General features: G+C 38.8%; 1 protein-coding gene across 4 annotated transcripts in view; it reads left to right on the forward strand.

Moving 5' to 3' along the window:
• DIP2A (disco interacting protein 2 homolog A) overlaps positions 1 to 22,411 on the forward strand; it is a 100,804-nt gene that overhangs the window by 12,222 nt on the left and 66,171 nt on the right. For all 4 annotated transcript variants that reach the window (XM_054381216.1, XM_054381215.1, XM_054381214.1 and 1 more), the window contains exon 2: positions 19,736 to 19,807. In XM_054381216.1, coding sequence (XP_054237191.1) covers positions 19,736 to 19,807 — 72 coding nt within the window. The remainder of the gene's footprint in view (positions 1 to 19,735; positions 19,808 to 22,411) is intronic.

Here is a 22,411-nt window from a genome sequence, read left to right on the forward strand (position 1 = left end):
CAACTGCATTGCTGCTCAATGAGCTTGCATGAACATTGAGAACTCTGGAGTTCCTCCCAGTTTGACTTAATAGTCTCTGTTGACTTTTGGGCTACATTTAACCATTTACCCAGAAGATAGCAGCCAGGTAAGGACTGATTTCATATGTAGTATTTTTGCTGGTTGTGAGTTTGTCTTGACTGAGCAGTTTGGTAAACCAAAACAATGTATTTTGTGGTGGTGAAATCTGAAACTGTAGCTGGACATGTCAGCTTGAGCAATAGAAAAGGAGTAGAGGTGGTGTTCACCTTTGTCCCTGTGCTCCCTTTTCAGGTACACCCACCTTTGGGTTACTCTTCTTAAATAATGCAGTAAACCAGTCTGTTTAAAAGCATTGCTGTAGTAATTGAGCGATGTGATTGTATGACAGATGAAAGAATGTGTTAAGGAAATGGGTATTTTTAAACAGGAAATGTTCCTCTGATCGACCTAGTGAGAATGAATTATATTTCTAGACTTTCGAAACTTGTGGTACCAACATTAGATGTGCCAACAACCATTGCCTAAATAAGTGAGAAGTCATAGTTTTCTTCAGATTTGGGTTTTAGCAGATACTGTCACTGTTCTGATTTGGTTTGGTTTGATTTCCATAGGATATCAATTTATAAATATATCAGTGTCTGACACTGACCATTAGCAAATGAGGATTTTCTGTTCCTAACAAAGGGTGTTTTTCAAATGTCCTTCACAATGTTTAGATTCTGCTAATTGAAGAGTGAAGAAACACTTTAGGTGCTGGAAATACTTGTAAAAGCTGTTTGCAGGAGTCAGGGGCTGCTCCAGAGACCACAGAATGAAGAACTACAAAAGGCAGCTCTGTGTTTATCATATTTCCTTTTTTCAATGAATGTGAATATTTGACTTTTTTTTTCATGTTCTTCTTAAGATATTTGTGGCACAGCACACACTAGAGAAGCCTTCTGTAGTTTTTCAGTGGAAGAGAAAGGGAACCAGAACCACATGGAATAACTTCTAACTGTCAATAACGTGTACCTGAGAGATGTATGGCTATCAAGCCACAACTCTTACTAGATCCTGAACGATGCAGACGGAGCTTCACTTGTTCTCCTTCTCCAGGACAGGTGAAAAAAATTACTTATGGCCTGACTATATGAATTCTTATTTGAGAAATGGAATAATCAATCACAGTCTGACAGCACTGAAGTAGAATCATCAGCACGATTCTCAGTTTCTGAGAGTTTCTCTCTTGTTAACTTCTGTTTGAAGTGGTTCCTCATATTCTATATTCATTTGTAGCTGTGGCTCGGTACTCTGATCTTACGCAACTGTTAAGATGATAGATAACTCCTTAAATAATAAAATGGCTTCATGTAAATCCTGATCTATATTACTTTTTCTCCAGCAAGTTTTATGGGTCTTAAACATTAAGATAAGTCTATGCGTTGTGAAATCGTAGCAGGATAGTTATGATGATTAAGGTAGCTTAAAGGCTCGGTAGCTGGTTGTTGCATTTAGTGAAGGATAAATTTGATAAGAGATTAATTCCTTTATGTTCCAGCCAGTCCTCAGAGATTACAGGGGCTAGGGGCAGCTGAACTTATCTCTTATTAGATAACATGCCAGTTATTGCTGTGACTACAGGCTGGCACCAGAAGCAGGAGGAGCCAGTGATAAATGCACTGAACTGCAGACTAGCTTTATAGCTTTACAGTGTGATTGCACTTACAAGCATAAAATCTTCTGGGATAGCACTGAGTGTAGCTGAAGTCACGTATTTTACCAAAGGGTGTCCATTTTTGGGGGGTGGGAGGCAGGGGAGTGAGGAGGACAAATCTGTCCATCTGTCCCTGCTGTTTGATGTTGAACTCTTTCCCCTGCAAATGAGATATGAAATTGGGATCATATTTATACCTCGTTATCTACTGTTGTGCAGAGTGTGTGAGTGGCATTGTGGTCAAGACGTTTCTTATTTTTGGTGTAGCTCCTTTGGTCAGCAGTATTGCAGGTGGTAAGTGGAAGAAAAATGGTGAGCCTCCATCTTGCTGCTCCATTCTCCCCAGTGCCATGGCAACACAGACCACTGAGTCTTCACCCCACCTCTCTGTCTGCTCTGATCACCAAGTGTTTATCAGCAATATTGAGCTTTGTGATTTTTCCACTGTTTTGTACCTCCAGCACTAGTTCGGGATGACAGGGGAAGAAGAGCAGAATGCCTAGGAAAGACCAGTAAATGGTAGATGGTGGCAAGAGGTAAACGATATCTTGTACTTCTAAAATGAAAGCTATATAAATAAGATATAACAGGGTTAGTGACTGAATGGGTACTGACACAACTGCTGTGTTGCTGATCCTTCTCCCCTGGCAGGACCGGTATTGTCTGAAGTGCATCCAGAGGAGAAAAAATAATTTTACACACACAAAAGTTAGGCATAACTAATATCTGACAACTAGTGCCTGTAGTAGTTGTCTTCCATACCCTGCTGCATTTCCTTGTGTCTTCTGCTCAGCAGCTCTTGCATCAGGGTTGCTTTTACTGTTTATTTCAGTCACTGTAGCGCTACAAACAGGTGGATTTCTCTTGACTGTGAACAGAGCCTGGTTTTGGTTTTATCCAACTCTGTCCAGAGTCTTCAGTGCTGGTGATAACCCACAAGTGGTGACTTTACCTTTCTTTAGTGGCTATTTCTGAGTAGTGGAGTGAAGCAATAGATATATACTTTTATGCTTAACTTGGAGCAATACTCTGAAGTGCTTCAATCATGCTTGCTGTGTTGTTGCAGTTTAAGAACTCAATCACAGGCATTCATGCAGAGGCTTAATGTTATGTGTACATGGATATTTTTTGAATAATAAAGATAAAAAGATTGTAAATGGGGTAGGTGGTGTCTCGTGTAGCATGATTCAATATGTGAAGTTCAGTAGCCATATCTCTGTCATATTTGCAGTATGATTATGTGCTGCAGTGAATAGCAGGATAAGCCCTTCTGGATAAGTGGGGGAATTAACACCAGTTTTATAGATTTGGACAGACGTTTTTCCTTAAGAAGAGACATGCCTGACAGTCATTCTGTGAGCTGTGTGCTCTTTCCTTGCTGCCCCACCATTGATTTTTTTTCATTACTGGCTATTCACTGAGCCCATAATTAGTGATTGTGATAAAAGTGACGTTGGCTAAATTATAATGGGAGGAAGCCTTGCTGTTTAACAAGCAATGTTTTGACAATGCAAAATAAATGATTATGAATCGGTATGAGATAATTCCTTGTGGTGACTGAAGGGTACTGTTGGATAGATTGATGACTCGTAATATTGATGTTATCAAAATTGTGTTCATCACATTAAGCAGATTCTCAATGCTCCTTTATAAGGGAAATTCTGAGCTTCAAAACTTGAACTTACTTATCAGTCATTGTCACTGAATATCGTATGAGTAAAATGACTGTAGTAAAATTAACTGATGCTGTATAAAGACCACTGCCTAGTTTTTTGCTAGGAGGATAATATGACTGTTCACTGGAAAATAATGCTGTTGTGCATAACTAATAGAAGTACCCTCAACAAAATGTGTTTCAGATTATTTCAAATAGAGATATTTTTGTAAGCACAGTTTTACACTGTGACCAATGTAAAAACAAAACAAAATGCCACAAACAAAAAAATCCAACCAAAAAAAAAACCTCAACCAACCAAACAATCCCTGAAGTGACCATGCTGACATTCTACCTTCAGATGATAAACTAGGTGATAAAATAGTAACTTCAGCAGATTTATGGATTTTTTTAGGCATTTTAAGTAGCAGCAAAGTAATACATGCTTAATGGAATGAAACCATTGGGTTATTCAAGTAGAAAATCTGTATTTTTTTTAAGACTTAAGAGCTATCTGTCACATTCTAATAGAAGCTTATTACATGTTTCCAGATCCTGTCTTAAAGAATATGGTAACCATTATTTCACCTAGTTTCTAGGTAACTGTTGAGATTAAAAAAGGCTGTGATAGTACTGCCTAACCTTCTATACAAGAAAATTGTGTTAGACTTCTTTCAGTTTTATTTAGATTTGTCAGACTAGTGGGGAAATGGATGAGAACTTGGGATGCAGGTTTTCACAGCTCTCATGGTAGACCTCTGGAAGGTAATTTTTCCAGCTGTAAAAAGCAAAATACTTTCATGAATTAATAAGCCAGGGTAGGTAAGTGAATAGTCCTGGGTGATTTTTTTTTTTCCTTAATCAAGACTGGAAAAAGAAAACTGGGAAACTTGAGAAGCCTGATTGAGTTAGATGAATGGGAAAAGCAAGTGAAACATAGCATTTGTACAGGTAACATCAGCAACTTCTACCTATTAGATTAGCAGGAATTTAATTGATTTAAAATTCCACAGCTGTTTATAAAATGCATTAAGGCCATTAAAGTGCCTTCTGATCATCAGTCAAAAATGAAGGGACTAATTATAGCTATTTGAAATCCTTAACTCCCAAGAGTATCTGTACTTTTCCTACTAGCAATGTAGGGGCTTCTAAAATCATGTAGAATCCTGAATTATTTGGGATGAGCAGGAATAACTGTCTCATGAATGTTCAAAGTAATTATTCAAACAATGTAAACATGATTTGGAGTGTCAGTTTAAAATGCTAGTGCATTTCATGTATCTCGAAAATCTTTAAATCCGTGGTGGTAGTTAAAGTCTCCATTGAGAGAGGTGTTGTCAAATCATAACTCTGTATTTAGGGCAACTGCTGCATTAAGGGGAAAATAACTACAGACTCATAACTTTAAGGCAGAACAGTCCATTTTTGACATTTATATGGATATACAGTTATGTCCCAGTCCTTTCTGGTAACAATAAAAAGTCATGTTGTGCTTTCCTGAAAATGAAGTAAAAAAAAAAAAAAATTTGTAAATAAGTGAACTGTGCTGGAAATGGAGTTCAGCTAGCCTGCTGGGTAAGCTTATGTGGAGCAAGTATTGCAACATGGAGTGGCTATCATCTATGTTACATTGTCGTTTCCCTAGTGATGATGTTCATCCCCCATTTTCTGTGATGCTCTTCTATGAGTTTTTGCATTGCCTGGAAGCCCACTTGCTTTAATTTGGAAGGAAATAGCAGCCCTTTAGCATGATCTTCTGACATTTCTCTCTTTGTTTTGAAACAGAGATTTGTCAGAATGAGTCCAGACATTAAGTAGTTTAATGTGGAAACTGTAAAACATAACTATGTAAGTGGCTGAAAAAAATGCTTCCGTATCACAGCATCTGGAAGGGTAATGTCAGTGTTGTCTTAAGTTTGCCAGGTTTTTTGGAGACAAATGTCAAAATCTATTGCATTGAACTAGGGACAGTTGCATTGGTAGTGAATTTCACACATGGAAACTTATATGTTCCAATCTCTTAGGTTTAGGTGCAAGAGTCTTGAGTGAAAACTCATCAGTAGATATCTTGATTCTGCGTGCATCTGAAAACTGTTTTAATACAGATTATACAAGGTGAAACCAGATCCAGCTGTTACCTTTGAAGATACAAACTTCTGTGCAAGCAGTGCCATGTCTTTTGGGGTTTTTTACTATCATTTTTACTTTTAAATTCTTATGTGATCCTGCTTTCTGTACTGTATCTAGTCCCAAGCATTCAAGAGGTGGTTGCTGCTTAATCAGGTTCTGAACACCAACAAGAGGCACTACTGGGGATCTTGGCGGAACTCTCTGAAATAAAACCACTCTCAGACTAAATCTGAAGTTAGAATCAGCAGGCTTTGCATACCATAGCCTATCTGAGTAAAACCATTTTGAGTATAAACAAAGTTTCTATTTAAGGATGAAAATATTTGAACATGTGGTGCTAACCTAGTAAGTCCTTTGCAGCTACCTCTGCCCTGTACCCCTATCTGTGACCTTGTTCATATGCTCTTGCATTCTGAAGTCTGTCCTATTGTGACAAAAGAATTAAAAAACAAACACAAGCAAACAACAAACCACAAACCCAACCAAATGTATTCAATATTCTGTTCACTGAACAATGTCTCTTCAGTGGATTGGATGAGTCAGAGGGCTTGTTGAAAAAATAAATGTGGTCATGTAGGTTTTCCCAGTACTTGCACGCAAGGGACTACACTGGATTGAATGGACAAACTTAGATCTGATGTTTTTGAACTACACTTGTCTTCAATGTTTGTCTTAAACTTTTGTTTTGGGCAGTCAGACTCTGTTAGTATTGGGTAGCACTGCATGTGGTGTGTTTTTTTTCTACTAGACTTCACCGTCACGGCATCAACTGTGTGACTTTTCTAAAGTTGATAGATGAGTACTGTTTAAAAGGAATTGCTTGCAATCTCTTTAGTTTCATAAAGAGAGTCAAAGTGATTAAGTGCTTAGTAATCACTTTGTAGTGATCACTGTTAAGGAGCTGTGGGGGAAGACCTTAACTTTATTAAGCTGACTATCTGTGGTATTTCACCAGTGGTTGAGGACAGCATAGTCCCTTGCTGCTTGATGTCTCCTCTTGTGTTCTAAGCCACAGGCTGCTGTCCTCTATGCTTCTGGCATACTTGACAGGCCTTTTTATGAGCAAGTTCAGATCATTCTCTTAAAAGAAAACTGCCTTTACCCACCTATTCAGTTTCGTTACCTTAAAGTTTTGTTTCCTGGGTTACTCTTACTCAGGTTTAGGAGGGGTCTGAGTACTGGAGCTGGTGCAGAGTTGTGGCAGAAGCAGTGCTTTAGGGCACGCTGTAGGGGAGCAGGTCTGTCTCTTCCAGCTGCAATCCTGCCATGGGCAGCCGCACCCTTTGCCTACTTCCCAGGGTGAAAAATCACTCTGCCACACCCCTCCTCAGCCACATTTAAATGTCCTTTCAAAAACACTTGGAATTTGCATTAACACCACCACCAAACACACACACACACCAAATTTGACAGAAATATGTAAATGGTATGGGCAAGATGCAAAAGGAGGTGGAGAGAAGACATATTTGAGAGAAGGAAAAGGCAAATATCTTGAATGAGTTGCCTGGCTCAGACACTCATGGCTGTTGTACTACATTTTTCCATGTGTGTTGCTGATATTTTGTTTAGTAGAGATGTCAGAAGTGAATCTGAGGATCCACTTACCCTGTAGGAACAAAGGAGATGGAGAAGCTTCTGGTGCCAAAAAAGAGAGTTGTTTCAGTTCATTAACTTACCTAGCACAAATTGAATAGGTCTGTTTGTTAACCTTTTCAGGTTAGTGATTTGATCTAGCATACTTTGTGATCCCATGAGGTCTAAGGCTGGCATATGGGAGGCTGCAGTGATTGGGAGTTACAAGCAGAGCTACATCCTTCAGCAGTAGTAGCCTATGAAATTAGCTCAGATGTATTGTGTCATGAGGCTTGGAGAAATTAATCTGTTTTTCTTTAATCCTGTTGTTTATACCAATATCTTTCATTATCCTTTGGCCTTGGCTTGGGAACTTACTTATCTACTACCGAAGGTCTTCATCTGCCTGTTGCTGCTGTTGGAACAGCAAGTGTATCTTGCATTAGATTGGTCAGGCAGAACTTGCCTTTGGTGAAGCCATGCTGGCTGTCTTGCATCACTTCCCTGTCCTCCACGTGCCTTAGCATAACTTTGAGGAGGATCTGTTCTGTGATCTTCCCAGGCACAGAGGTGAGGCTGGCAGGTCTCTGTTTCCAAGGTCCTTCACTCCACCCTTTTTGAAAATGGGTGCAATGTTTCCCTTCCAGTTACCAGGGACTTCACCTTACTGCCATGACTTCTCAGATATCATGAAGAGTGGCTTGGTAACTACATCAGCCAATTCCTTTAGGACTCTGGGATGCATCTCATCTGGTCCTACAGACTTGTGTATGTTCAGGTTCCTCAGGTAGGCATGAATCTGAGGTGTTCTTACTGTGGTAGAGACTGTGCCCACCCCCCCGTCACCATCTTATGGTCCATAGATTCAGCAGTGTTATTTCTTGTGCCTAATCAGTGGTGACACTCTTTGGAAAAGAGATTGGTTGCTGTAGTGGTGCTTCTAGATTCCCATCTACAAGTTTCTTTGAACCTCTTTTACATCATTGCTACATTGATATCTAAGGATATTTTGGTGCAACTGAGTATTTTTCAGACCGTTGCAGCATTTGATTGTGGCTATTGCTACATGTGAAGTTCTGAAAAAGTTGTTTCATTTTTGTTTTTTTCACTGGAGTTGCTTCACCTTTTATCCTTAACATAGTTTCTTCTTTTTTAGAAGCCAGTTAAGAGAAGTATCTCGCATTTGATACTTGATGTAATAAAAATTACGCATTTCACTATTCAGTATTAACAAACCTTACTGTATAGAAATTGATGCTAGTTAGCTACTGCCTCAGTAGCAGCAGCATGTAGCAGTGTGAAACATTCAACCTCAAACACAGTGCTAGTTGTGGGCTTGAGTATCTAAGACTACAGACACTCAGTTTGGCTTTCCTTTGGCTCTTTCCAACAAGCTAAATGAGGAAAAAATGCTGTTGGCAGAAATGACATTTTCTTGCTGTTCAGGGAGAGCTCCAGTTCATCAAAAACTAGAAGTCTCTTTGTTTTTCTAAAGAAGAGTTGTCAAGTTGAGGATATGAAAATATTTGGAAAGAAATCAGCATTTTTTGGTTGAGGAGCTAAATTTCCTAGTCTTGGTAGCAAACTGATGGCTTCTGTCCGGTCACTAAGTTGACAAGGGAGACCTGCAGAAATGAAGCAGTCCACTTGTCCACAACCAACACTAGCAATGGAAGGCTGGGGTACAATGATCTTGGTTCTTGATAATGTCCTTCTGTACAGAAATCTGGAATAAGATGATGGATTTAATTTTTGTGACTGCTCACAGTTGCTGACTTTGAACAGATCTGTGGTGTGCACTGTGTAATAAGCTTCACTGGTAGATCACAGCTCCTGTTCAAGAGAGTTGTCAAGAAAGGCCTTTTCAAGTCCTGTTCTTGCACTTTTCCAGTTGCAGATTCAGAGAAGTACTTTGCTGATCATGTATAGGCTCCAGACCTTAGCTAGGCACTTAATATGCTGCAACTAGAAATAAGTGTTAGTTTAGCCATTATAGGGACCCTTGCTGGGGCTTTCCAAGCTTGTAAGTACTGAAGTGTTCTGGTTGTAGTAGGAATTGATGTTTTGGGGGTTTGTTTTTGTTCTTTTTGGGGTGTTGGGTTTTTTTTGTTGTTGTTGGTTGGTTTGGGTTTTATTTGTGTTGTTCGGTGGTCTTTTTGGGGGAGGGTTTTCTGGTGTGTATTTGTTGGGGTTTTGTTCAGTGTGGTTTTGTTTTCGTTTGGTTTTTTTGGGTTTTGTTTCCTCCTGCTGTGAGAGGTTGCTTGTGTGCACCAGCTGGCTTGCTTTTCTACATACTTTTCTTTTTTTTTATTTTCCTTTTTTGTGTGTGTGTGTTTGGTTATTTGGTGGGGTTTTTCTTAAGTCTTTCAATGTCATTTAGAATTTTGTAGTTCAGCCAGGAACCCTTAATCACTTCATCTGTTTCTTCACGATCACATCAGATGATTTATGTGGATCCAATAAAAAGTCTTTAAATGAGGTCTCATTTCCTAGTAAAATTACATTGAGCTATGCTATTTTGCAGCTTTACCATGGATACTGACGAAGGTCTTATTTTAAAATAAGTCGAAAGATCTGCATTCGTAGTAAAACTTGCCACCCCCACTCCAGTTATCTCAAGATCAACTTTAAAACTCATTTATCCTTTCCTCCAAAAGCATGGTTTGATGGTGCTTTTGAGGGTATGGTAATAACCTGTCAGGAAATAACCAAACTTGAAACCAAGACCTAGAAATCCGTTGAAAAAAGTTTCATAGTTTACAAATTGAAATAACTTGAGTTGTGTATGGTTGAAGTAGTGGGGCCTGAGCAGTGGGACCCAAAATAGAAGTTGGCCTTTAGATGAACCTCCCAAACAAACATTACCCTATTATTGGCATAAAACCATTAGTGAATTTGTATTATCATTAGTGTCTGTTACTAATATCTAGTTATTAGTGAAATATCTATGAATATTAGTGAAAGATATAGCTTAGATAAAACATAGTTGTGAAATGCTATGGGAATGTATGTAACTTTCCTTATTTAGAAACAGACCACCAAGGCCATGAAGTCAGATGTCTGGCATTGTGAGGGGGTGCATGATCAAAGCCAAAGAGATAAAGACATTCCCTTGGCCTCCTTCTGGGCTCTGGGGAAATCCAAGAGGAGGGTGAAGTCGGAGGTTTTTACATATTTAGAATCATGTAAACTTGTTTATTAAACAATATAAAAGCTGTGATTTTTGGAAGCCTCACCTACAAGTGGATGTGCTGTGTAAGACTTGCCAATTGCTGGGAGTCTCCAAATCCTCGCTGCAACCAGGGCTCCCCAGCTACTGTGAATATGGTAAATATGAAATGCTCAGTTGTTTGTGAAACATCTGCAGCTGATGGGGTAACTTCTGAGTGGAGAGAACAGGAAAAGTCAGTATCACTGGCATCCAAAAAGCACACCATAAAAATAAAGCTTTTATACAAGATAGAGGAGTTTAATAGTCAAAAATATCTTCATCTTGCTTATTAATCCCTGTGTGATGAGTGTGTGGAGGCTGTAAAAGGAAAAATGAAAAAGCTCCTTGGATGAGAAAGAGAGTTACAACTACTTAACTTCCCACAGCATTAAATAGTACATATATCCTCTTTCATTTTTATACACGCATTCCTCAAGGCAAGAGATGACTTCATGATACAAGACGTTTATTATCAAGTAGATATAAATTTTTTTTTTTGTAATTGGTTGTCTTATCTGAAATTATACGGAGAAAATTAGCTAACAAATCCTTCCTCTTCACAGCTTTATAAGAGAGGAATGTGTATTAAAGTTTTTGCGAAAACTACTGGAGAAAGTTTTCTTTATGGTCCCTCATTTCTATACCTGGCTGTACAGATATACCCTGTTCTGTATTTGGCAAACCCAGATTTGCATGTTTGGAGACAGTTTTCAAGGAATGTTTTATGGTAACCATGGAAGAGAGTTTGGTCTGAGATTGCTCCTAGATGTTGTCACAGTAGAAATTGTGAAGGAAAAATAAGTTTCTTTGTACCTAGTAGCAAAGCATCTTCGCCCTCCCTCCCCACTGCATGCTGTAAGTTAAAATTACTTAGTTCAGACAATTATTTCTAGGCTAATTCATTATAATGATTGATCACTACGTGCCTAGATGCACTTCCTGATGCATCTAGGAAGTGACAAGCAAAAAGTCTGAATGTTTTCATCTCTACAGTACACTGACATTTGGGTTATTTTGAAATAACATTTTATTAGTAGTGTTTAAAAGGAGGACATACCCCATGTGTATCACATACTTTCAAAATGTTTTCATTTTTTATTTTACCAAAATAATTTTCAGCTCAAATTTTAAGAGGTTGTATTTTTACCATGTTTTTGGTGGCTTGTGTCAGAAGCAGACAATACATTACCTGTGTACCAGATGATTTCTACCACTCCACCCCATGCATGTAGATTTCATCAGCTTGTTAAAGGGAATGGTGACATTCATGATTTACATAATAATGCGATTTGAAAGCTGCATCTGCTTTGATAAATTTTGTTCATAACCTCTAGTTGAAGATTCTAATCGGCTTCAAAGAACCTACCAAATGAGTGATTCAAAACTGATTTTTATACGTAAAATTGCCTTGATGCTATGAGGCTACAGAAGTTATGATATTTTGAAGTTTGTATCTGCTGTGGAAATAAAAACCATAGATTAATGCAAGCTTAATGAAGATGGTTCTTGATTTGACCTTTTAGTGCAATAGCAGATGAGAGTATGTTTTATTGAAAAGAAACATCTCAGCCTATATAAAACAGGACTAGTTTTTAATTACTTAGAGCAGGAGCCAGAGGCAGACTGGTACACCTACAGATGTATGTATAGCTGGTATCTGTGAATTTGTTTCTGTATTCCACAGAGAGCCCTAATGGGATAGAAGGGAGGCAGCAGAGTTTGAGCTTTTCCTATCTCTCTGTGGAGCAAGCTTAAGGATTTACTGAAGCAGTGTAAGAACAATTCATTAATTGGGCTAACTGAGACTGGAAACTTGCCAGGTTGCTTTTTCAATCTAGTTATTTAACCTTCTACCCTGTCAAATATCAGCTCCTGGCAGATGAAGCAAATAACGGCTGAAAGCCAGGCAGCTCAATATTTAAGGAGCATCTCATCTCTCAGTGTGCGTGCATGGTTTGCAAGTGTGGCTTTGTGCAGAACAGAATAACCTGGAATGCATAATACATTTTTCTCATCCTCACTGTATTGCATACTTACTTACTTTGGTGTCTTTCGCTTTGTAAAGTACAAGTAGTGCCTATATCTAGCAACTGCTTTGAAACTTCGAGTTGAACAGGTGGCATATGTGTCAGAGTGCAGTCTTCCAATTGTACCGTTTAGCATTGCTTTGCTAGTGACAAAATTCCTGATGGCTTGATCAGACTAAATTTAGGCCACAATAAAGCACGCTTCATGGTATTGTAAAATAAGTAGTCCTGTTGTATAATAGGGCACAAAGTGGAAAGCTTAGTCTTCTGCTACTAACATCGGTAAAAATAATTCTTTTTCTGTCGTTAAGATACCTGCAATGTCTATGTGTCTAGGTTCTAGAACTTGATGTTTCAACGATTTCACCGTGGTTGCAAAAGTTTAATAAAACTGTATAGTTAAGTAGTTGGGTATCTCCACCTTTTTACTTTATGTGCAGACAAGTTTTGTACTTTGATAAAGTAATTTCTGTTAAGGGGATGAAAGTTCTACTGCAAATTAAAAATTGCTGGTAACATATATTTTCACCGAAGTTGTGCTGTACTTCTAATACTGCTTAAAAGGCATCTCAATACATTTAAAATAAGATCTTTGAAACAGAATTTCTTACAGGTTAGTCAAACACAGCCCCATATGGAATGTTCAGATGTCACTTTCTTTCCATATTAAACACATTTGTATAATATCAAAGATTATGAGATATTTTCACACTTCACTTAGCTTATCATATGCAAGCTTCAGAAAATAGCAATGATTCAGGATAAGGGACTGCTATTTGAATTCTTTACACACTTACAGATGTAAGGAAGTGTTCTTTCCTTCAGCTTCACCCATTTCTCATGTGGCTACAGTTTCTGTGATTTGTCAAAGACCGCCTGAACATAAGCTTAGCTGTGACTGAAATACAGTGCTGTAGACTGAGTCTTGGAATGAAGATATGTTCTGTAGAGAAAGAAAAAAAAAAAAAGACTTTTCACGAGAAATTGCATGCCAGAATGGATTTCAGGTTACCTGACAAGCATGAATTTTATAGAAGAGCCAAAAAATGGAAACAGGTGCTTTTCCTAGTTAAGAGCCATGAATACAACAAACCCAAACCACTGAGTTTAGCAGTATAACTAATCTATATAGAGTCACTTATTTCAGTAGAAACCTCAGTAATGATGGATATACAGCTTGTAAAAGAATTGAAGATTCAAATGGCAGAAATAGGAGTAGCTAAAAATGTAGAACCAAGACTACATAATAGACTACTTATTTACAGACAGTTGTGACATGTCTTGCTGCTTTATCAGTGCACTGTTGATTTCCCTTCAGCTACTAGGGAAGGAAATCAGTGGTAAACTTCTGTTTTGCCCAGGAGAACAATGGGGTTTCCTCAGCAGGCAGAAAAAGGGGGAAAACCCCACAATGACCATGGTTTACAGAGAGCTGTGTGGATGTGGATCCTGTTTGGAACCAGTTTGTTTAGTAAGTGCACCAGTTTTCAGATAGGTGTAAGTAATAGTTACAGATTTTTTTTTTTATGTATTTATTTTTTAAAAAACACTTTTATTATCAGATTGAAACAGCACAGACCTACCAGAGACCATATCTCAGGGATGGCAGCAAGTGTTGGCTTCTGCCCAGTTCAGAGGTCTGAACTGCTTTCTTGAATTGCTGGTATCATGTTCATCTTTTGGTTCCCTTGTCACCTGTTGGTCAGTTTGACTGTTGCCTGATTTATACAAAAATATATCTGCTGGAAGAATGTGTAGCAGTTAACCCAAGCTTGTGATGGGCATTAGTGGTAGCTTTGGGAGAGTTGTTAGCTTTTTAAAATTAAATGCCAATTAAAGCTTGAGAGTTAGTAAGAATGATTGTGAACTGTCACTTGGTAGAAGCTGCTGATATGCAGCCCAGATTAAAGCTCATGAGCATGTATGAAGAAAATACAGCCCTAAACCAATTCCGGTTTTCTTAAAAATATTTTATTTCAGCAATTTTTCTTACCCTTCTCCCTTTTCAATATTTCTATGGTTTGTCTTTAAGGATTTGTATTTGGATCTTCAGTCCATCTTTAGGGACTTTTCTCAGGGTCATAATTCAATCCTGAGCTCTCTGCAGCTATCACATCCCGTATTTGTATGACATTTGTCTGCAGCCATGGAAGGGAACACGATGGAAGGGAATATGTCCTTCCAGTTTTTCACTAGGTCAAGCCTTTTAAGTGTATTTAAACACAGAGTAATATAATTCTCTTCTGAAAAAGTCCACAAAACTTTATGTGGATAATAAAGGGGGGAGGGGGGGAGGGTTGTTTGTTTGGGTTTGTTTTGGTTTGTTTTTTTTCCAAGACCTTGGTTAACTTTTTGTTAACTCTGCCCTGTAATCCCAGTGCCTCTTGCCTGCCTGCCTTTGCTGGATAGTGTCTCACTTCTTCCCTGTGTGGCAAGTACTCATAGACATGAAGTCATAATCTTACAACTCTGGTATTAGTCCTCTGATCCATAAATTCGGTAATCCCAGAATGAAGTCTTAATAGAATATCACTGCTTTTCGTGCAGCAGACTTCACTACATGGGGACTCATCCATCAACTCCTTTACCAGAGGTTGCAATAACGCTGGTTTCACCTTCTTTTAAAGATGACACTAACAACAGCAGCCTTAGTAGATGTTTTTTAGACTTTGATATCAGGTGTTAATAGGAGAATAGCAATTTGGAAAGGTAGTGACCTTGGCTTTTCATCAGCTTTTCATTGCTGCAGCATGAAGGTGCCTGATGCTGCATGGCCTGGCCCACTGATGGAGTTCAGCACCCAGGAGAGCTGCTGCTCCTTTTCCTTCTCCTCTTGCTCAAGGTCTTGTTTGTGACTGCAAGTTTAGGCATAAATAAAACCATCCTGCTGCATTTCATCTCCCCATCCTATTCTTTCCAAAGGTGTCAGCAGCTGGTACTGGCCATCAGGGTGCTGTAACAAATGACATACCTTGGAGTTTGAAAGCTGTAACCCTTGGTGTGTGACATTTCTGAGTTGCATCCCATATGACTGACGATACAGAGCTGATCACCGTAATGACTCAGTAGTCATTTCAAGAATTACATGTGGCTATTGCCCTGCTTTTGCCCCTTGATGAACAAACAACTTTGTCCTACTGTCATGCTGTCTCCATTTTTAATCTTTTATGTGTTGATTGCTATTAGCAAAGGGTTTCTGAAGCCTGCTGATCTACTAATGCATTGTGCTGCAAGGATAAATTTTGTTGCTAGGAGTGCAGAGCTTTTGCGGGTTTTTTGTTGTTTTGGGGGGTTGTTTGGTTTTGTTGTTTGTTTTTCTTTGTTTTGCCTGTATGTTAATGCTCTGCAAATTGGCAGCCTGGAGACATTTCTTACTAGGTTTTCACAGACCCATCCTCAGGTGTATGGGATGTGCAGTCACCTTGCAGAGAGCATTTACATGACAGGTCCTGGAGGTCAACTGCCAGCACAGTGTGATGTGTGGTTTCCTATGACTGCTCCCAGGGAGAATTTAAGTGCAAACTACTCATTAAGGGCTGGAGAAGTCACTCACTTCATAGCAAGCTCACCTTTCCGTGAGCTGTTCAGTGTCTGCCCTAGGTGGTCCTGCTTTGGCAGAGGAGTTGGACTTTATGATCTTCAGAGGTCCCTTCCAGTCCCTACCATTGTGTGATTCTGTGATCTTGCTCATCTTCCCTTCACCATTAGAAGTCTTCAAGGACTCCTCAGTGCAGAGATACGAAGCTGCAAAGGAGCTGCACCAGCAGGCTCTGTCCATACATGCACTGAGGAGGAGAGGCTTCTTCACTCGCAGGTGTGCTTTTCTCATGGTAATCAAGGAAATAATGTTCTGTTAGGCACACTTCATTTATTTATGAACTACTTAGCTCACATATGTCCAGTTACCAGTTTAAAAAAATATTTCCAAGCATTAGTACCCAGTGGGTAGAGGACCATAAAATAGTTGAGATCACAAAACCAGGATTTTGCAGCATGAGGATTTTGTAATGCAATGAGGCATGGCGGCTGTGTCCAGGCAGTAAAACATGTACTTGTTTCCTGTTTTGCATTGAAGCAGTTACTGTTCACCACCTGCTTTTCAGAATTGAAAATAAGCAAGTTGAAATTTTCATAGTGGATAGCCAATGAAAAATAATTCGTGAAAACCCAATAAAATGCAAGCAATTTTTATTTCATTAATTTGGCATTAAGATGATCTTAGCTGTAGTGCAAATACTGTGAAATAAAAATGTGGGTAGCTTTGGGGTAACAGCATGATTACTTTTTCTGTGAACTAAGGGAATAATTTTTACAGATCACTTTAAGAAATTCCAGTCCTTTTATCTCTGTATTGATTAATTTTCCTGAAGCCTCTGACATATATTTAAAATATATGCTATAGTTTTAAAATTGTAAATATTCCAGGCAGAGAACTAGCAGCTCGACTCAGTGTCTACCTTTATTCATGCTTCCCAGATAGTTTGCTGAGAATGAGGAACCTCATATTGCTTTTGTGTAATCTAATAATTAGTGAGAAAGCAAGGCTAAATGATGGCAGCTGTGGCCCCAACATACCAGATGTGGCTAAACGGCTCTTTCTGGAAGAGGTGAGGGATCACAAAGAATCCCAATTGATGGGTTAATCCCACTGAGGGTGAGGGGGTGGAGAGCAATTGTCAGGGAGAATCCACCCCGTAGCTTTTTGAGAAACAAAGAAAGCTTTGCTAGGCAGCAAAGTCTGACTTTCCAGTGGAGCTGCAAAAGTCGACAGAGGTGCTTTTGACTTTGGACTTTTCTTAACCAGGTACAAGGGAAATTTTTCAACTCATCATTCCAGAAAAATCAAAGAATTTCCAAATGCAGTGAGATGCCAAAATTTAAGATATTTTGGTTTAAATGAGACTCTTTTCAGCCGTCTTCTGAACTGCTGCTTCCTTGACACAACTCTTCAATTGAGTGATAGCTGGTAAGATAGCTGATCTCCTAATACATTGAAGGAATACTTGAATCATTTACTGAGCTGTGAAAATTACTCTCCTCACCGAAGTTATGGAAGGCAAATTTGTGTTCTATACAGCATCTGTCTCTTAAAGAATGTGCTGAGGTTGCTTTAGTCTTCCAAATTACAAACTGTTCTTGCTAGTGCTTCTTGAGATTTTTAGGTTTGGTGGTTTAGGGTGGTGGTATTTTTGGTGGTTTGGTTTGAGGTTTTTCCCAATTATTTTTCTTTCTTTCTAGAAATGATTTACTTAAAAGAGTGTGATTGTCGTTTCGATCGGCAGTTTCCGTGCATACAAATTTACTTGGGCAGTTGGTTTTTTTATTTTGTTTTTGTTTTGGTACATAACATACGCACACACATAGAATGTTTCTATATATTTCTTCTAATAAAAGAATTTCTGCCTTAAAAAAAAATGGTAACCAAAGCATTCCTGTTTTGTGTCCAAATTCGATATGAAATATTTACACATGCTTATAAGTGAAAACGGACAAATTCTGTTTGCTTGTAATTTGAAGTACTTCCAGTGCTGGAAGCACATCAGGATTTGCACTATTTTTTCCTCCCTATTTTGAACAGTGTCTTCAAGCTCGCATTGCTTGTTTTGGTATAATGTTAGTACCTTTGAAGGGATGGTAGAACGAAGTGACTTCATTTCTGTTAGCAGTGTCTTCTCACAAAGGAGTGAGTTGGACATTTGAGGAAATACGCTCAGAGCATGTACTGCTGTGGACAATATTAAACACAAAACCATATCTTATATAATGAGGCAAATACCCAAGAAACATTTTAAAATAGAATAAGATCATTTCTTGCTTTTGCATGCCCAGGATGTGTCACTCGTCTGGATGCATTAAAAATTACTGTTACTAGTAATATGTAGTCTTATATATGATTTTATAGCCTCCTTTCTAAAGGGAATGAATCCAATGTAAATCATACTCTTGTCTTTCTCTGGATTGCCCTCTGAACTCTTTTGATTCTTGCCTGCAGAAAACTTTGATAAGGATAAAGACAAACTCCCAGCAAAATCCCAGGTTTGGGGCGTTGTGTCAGCTCTTACTGCACACCTGGAGCTGAGATCAGAATGGCCTTTGAAATAGCATGGAGTAGTGTTCATGGAGTTCTGTCAAATGCCAGACCTAAATCCATTCAAGCACCAAGAGCACCAAGATTGACAGAACTTAATTTTTTTTCCCACTCCTCTTATGGTTACCAGACTTCAATTCCTTGTGTGAACAGGATGGAGAAATTCAGTTAGGCTGTTTTACTTAATTCTTGCCTTTTTATTTATTTTTTTTTCCTTTCTGTAGTTTGCTTTGATAAGCTCTTCAAAATGTCGCAGGAATAATGTGTTTGAAGCAAAGACCTACATGAAAAAATTCACTTATGTGTCCTAATTAAACTCAAGATAATTATCTGACTATATTTCTAAAAGTTACCTGCTTGAGAATATTTTTAAAATATCTTCAAATATTTTTATTATCTTTAATCTTGGTTATATTTCATGTTATGCAATTGCCAGGTATTGAGAGATTAAAGTCGGCTTTGTTAGTGGAACTGCCTATTATCTCACCATCTTTAAGCAAGTGTGAATTTTGGGAGTGAAGAGTGCTTTTAAGTTATTTGAGATCACTGTTTTCATGTCTGTGCCAAGATCAAGAAAATGGACAAAGCCTATAAAATTTTGGGGGGATTGGGTATTTCTAATTTTGTACTAAGCTTGCTGCTGTTTTTTATGGAACCACCTTGTTCTCATAGTAGAATCACAGGCATACAGATTCTGAAATGTCTCAAGAATTTATTTTGGGTTTCTGCAGAAGTTTTCCTTTAATCTGCAAAAATGTGTCATGTTTTACCAGTGAAGCCTGCAGTATAAGTTTAAAGCAGGGTATCAGATGACATCTGAATAAAAACTAGTGCTGAGAAGGGGGATATGACATCCTAGAATTTGAAGTGGCAACTAATGTGCTTCTGCTCAATTGAAAGTGAACAGCATGGTCTAGAGTTTGGAAGGCACTACAAGGATGTTGTCTTGAGCCCTGGTATACTGAGCATGTCTGATGCCCTGGAAGGGTGCAGCGGAGCCAGGCTTATATGCTTTGTTGACTTCTGCTATGCTGCAAATCTTTTGTGCTGTGTTCTGCATTATGGTAGTTATCTCCAGGGCCAGGTTCAACACAGGTGCTGCAGGCAAAACCACTATTCCTCTGCTGTATACCTCCAGGTATACAGCATTTTCCTGGGTGCACAGAAAACACTGTGGTGATGGTGTGTATATGGCCACAAAATTCTTCGACATGGCCAGGCCTTTATTGCTGATGGGACTGATTTAAAGTAAGCAAGTATAACCATAGGTATCACCAAAAAATGAGGCTTATGTCAAAACTGTTCAAAACAATGTAAATTTATTTCTTTGTTTCTTTAGGAGACATTACTCAGAAAGGATATGAAAAGAAAAGAGCAAAACTGTTAGCACGGTACATACCACTAATTCAAGGTAAGAGACTGCATATAAATTACACCTTCTGTGCTAAATCTGTGACAATATATAACAGGAAAGTTCTCACTAAATGAAATAGGTTAATTAATCACATTTGATTGACCTGACATCTAAGCAGTAGTGGAAAATTACTTATGGAGAAGTGACATACAAAAGAAAAGTCTGAATTACTTTTTATGTGAAATACTAAACGGTAACATTTTTGTCAGCAAGCTTTAGTTTGTTAACCACATTCAAAACTTTACGATAACTTTAAAAATTAGTAAGTTATTCCTGAAGACATGTTGGCCAGTTTCATTAAATGAAAACACTCACAAGTCATCACTCTCATTCTATAATGTGATTTTTTTCCTTTATCTTCTATGTCTAAAAATTTAAAATGCCCAACTTTTAAATTTGTTTTTATACCATGACACTGAAATCACTTGCAATTAAAGATGTTGTGCTGATATTGAGCTTTGGTCTTGTATAATAACTGGGGGTACTGGTCGACAGCCGCCTGAACATGAGCCAACAGTGTGCCCAGGTGGCCAAGAGAGCCAATGGCATCCTGGCCTGCATCAGGAATAGTGTGGCCAGCAGGAGCAGGGAGGTCATTGTACCCCTGTACACAGCACTGGTTAGGCCACACCTTGAGTACTGTGTCCAGTTCTGGGCCCCTCAGGTTAGGAAAGATGTTGAATTGCTGGAGCATGTCCAGAGAAGGGCAATGAGGCTGGGGAGAGGCCTTGAGCACAAGCCCTGTGAGGAGAGGCTGAGGGAGCTGGGACTGTTTAGCCTGGAGAAGAGGAGGCTCAGGGGAGACCTCATTGCTGTCTACAACTACCTGAAGGGAGGTTGTAGCCAGGAGGGGGTTGGTCTCTTCTCCCAGGCAACCAGCACCAGAACAAGAGGACACAGTCTCAAGCTGCACCAGGGGAGGTTTAGGCTGGAGGTGAGGAGAAAGTTCTTCACAGAGAGAGTGGTTGGCCATTGGAATGGGCTGCCCAGGGAGGTGGTGGAGTCACCATCCCTGGAGGTGTTCAAGAGGGGATTGGACGTGGCACTTGGTGCCATGGTTTAGATAGTCATGAGGTTTAGGGTGACAGGTTGGACTCGATGATCTTTGAGGTCTCTTCCAGCCTTCTTGATTCTATGATTCTATGATTCTATAACCTTAAGCCAGTGCTTCCGTAGCTTGAGAGATTCTGACTGAGATAAAATGAGAGGACAACTGAGATGAGTGGAACCAATAACAAGACCCTGTAGACAGATGGAGAGAAAGAGAATAACAGTTACTATTTTATAGTGCTAGTGTTACGCTTTCTGATCAGAGAATAGAGAGATTAGTGCTGTGGTTTTGGTCCAGTTCTGGTTCTGATATCTACAGAAGTTATTGATTTGAAGGAGGAATGAGCATCTCTAGCCAGTTTAATGCAAATTGTGAATTTAGATTATGGTCTCTTTTACTTTTGAAATCTTGATGCAGTGACCCCTGTGGCTTTTCACAGCAGATTAGTCAGACATTTTATTCTTGTTAGTTCTGCTGACTGTTGTGGTGTTTTATAAAAAGATTTATGATGTGTATTTTGTATTGAACACTTAGAATGTGATCTGGTGTTTCATTATGGGGTTTCTTAGCACAGGTTTGTTGTTTTTATGTTTTGTTTTTGTAGTTTTCAGCTGTTTGGGCTTTTTTTGGTGGTTGGGTATTTTTTTGTTTTAGTTGGCGGGGGTGGGGGGGAGGAGGTTGGGTTTGTTCTGGTTTGGTTTGGGTTTTGTTTGTCTTTCTTTTAAGAACAGATGTAGCTTTGCCCCATAGCAAATTTATAGTATTGTGTAGGCTACACAGGACCTAACCTACTTCTATAAAGTGGCTCATTCCTTGTATAGAAGCAACTTGGATTTTTTGGATAAATATTACAGTCAGCTGCAAGCTCTAGCTTCACCTGCTACAGCTTCTCCTCCTTACACCATTTTTCACTGAGGAACTGTCTGACAGTTTTGTTCATAATGCCCTGTTCTCAAAATCAGTTTAAAGATTTCAACAACATGCTGTGTATGGATTTTGGCTGAGGATTAACAGTAACAAGAAATACTCTGCCTGCTAACAATTTGTGTCTTTGAATTTCTGTCTCTTGGTTTAATCTCTCATAACCCTTGATTTACCTTCTCTACTTTTCTCTTGATAGTGATTTTTTTTCTTTTAAAATTATTATTTTCCCCTCCACACCCTGAAACTGAAAAGCTGTTTGCACAAATTGTTCAAGTTCTGAACTCTTGAGTGTATCTTAGCCAAGTACATAACTTTGTCTTCCATAATTTTTAAAAATAAGTTTTAAAGCTAGGTTGCAGCGTAAAGCAGCCTTGTTCTCCTTTTCTGCATGAATACCACTGGCTTCATGTCGTATTCTGAAAAAAGCAACATTGACTCCTGTGAAGGCTTTCCCGGGGTGTTAAACTATAAATTCAGTTGTCTGCTCTCAAAACCTGCTGTGATACCTGTATTATTTCCAAAGGTGTTTTGCGATATCCTGTTTAGGTAACCTGCTCATTCAGGAACTCATTCATCTGGAGCAGTGAATGAAATTACAAGATCATTAGCTTTGGAATCAAAAAATT

The sequence above is a fragment of the Indicator indicator genome, chromosome 5 (assembly GCF_027791375.1).
Source record: "Indicator indicator isolate 239-I01 chromosome 5, UM_Iind_1.1, whole genome shotgun sequence".
Classification (NCBI taxonomy): Eukaryota; Metazoa; Chordata; class Aves; order Piciformes; family Indicatoridae; genus Indicator; species Indicator indicator.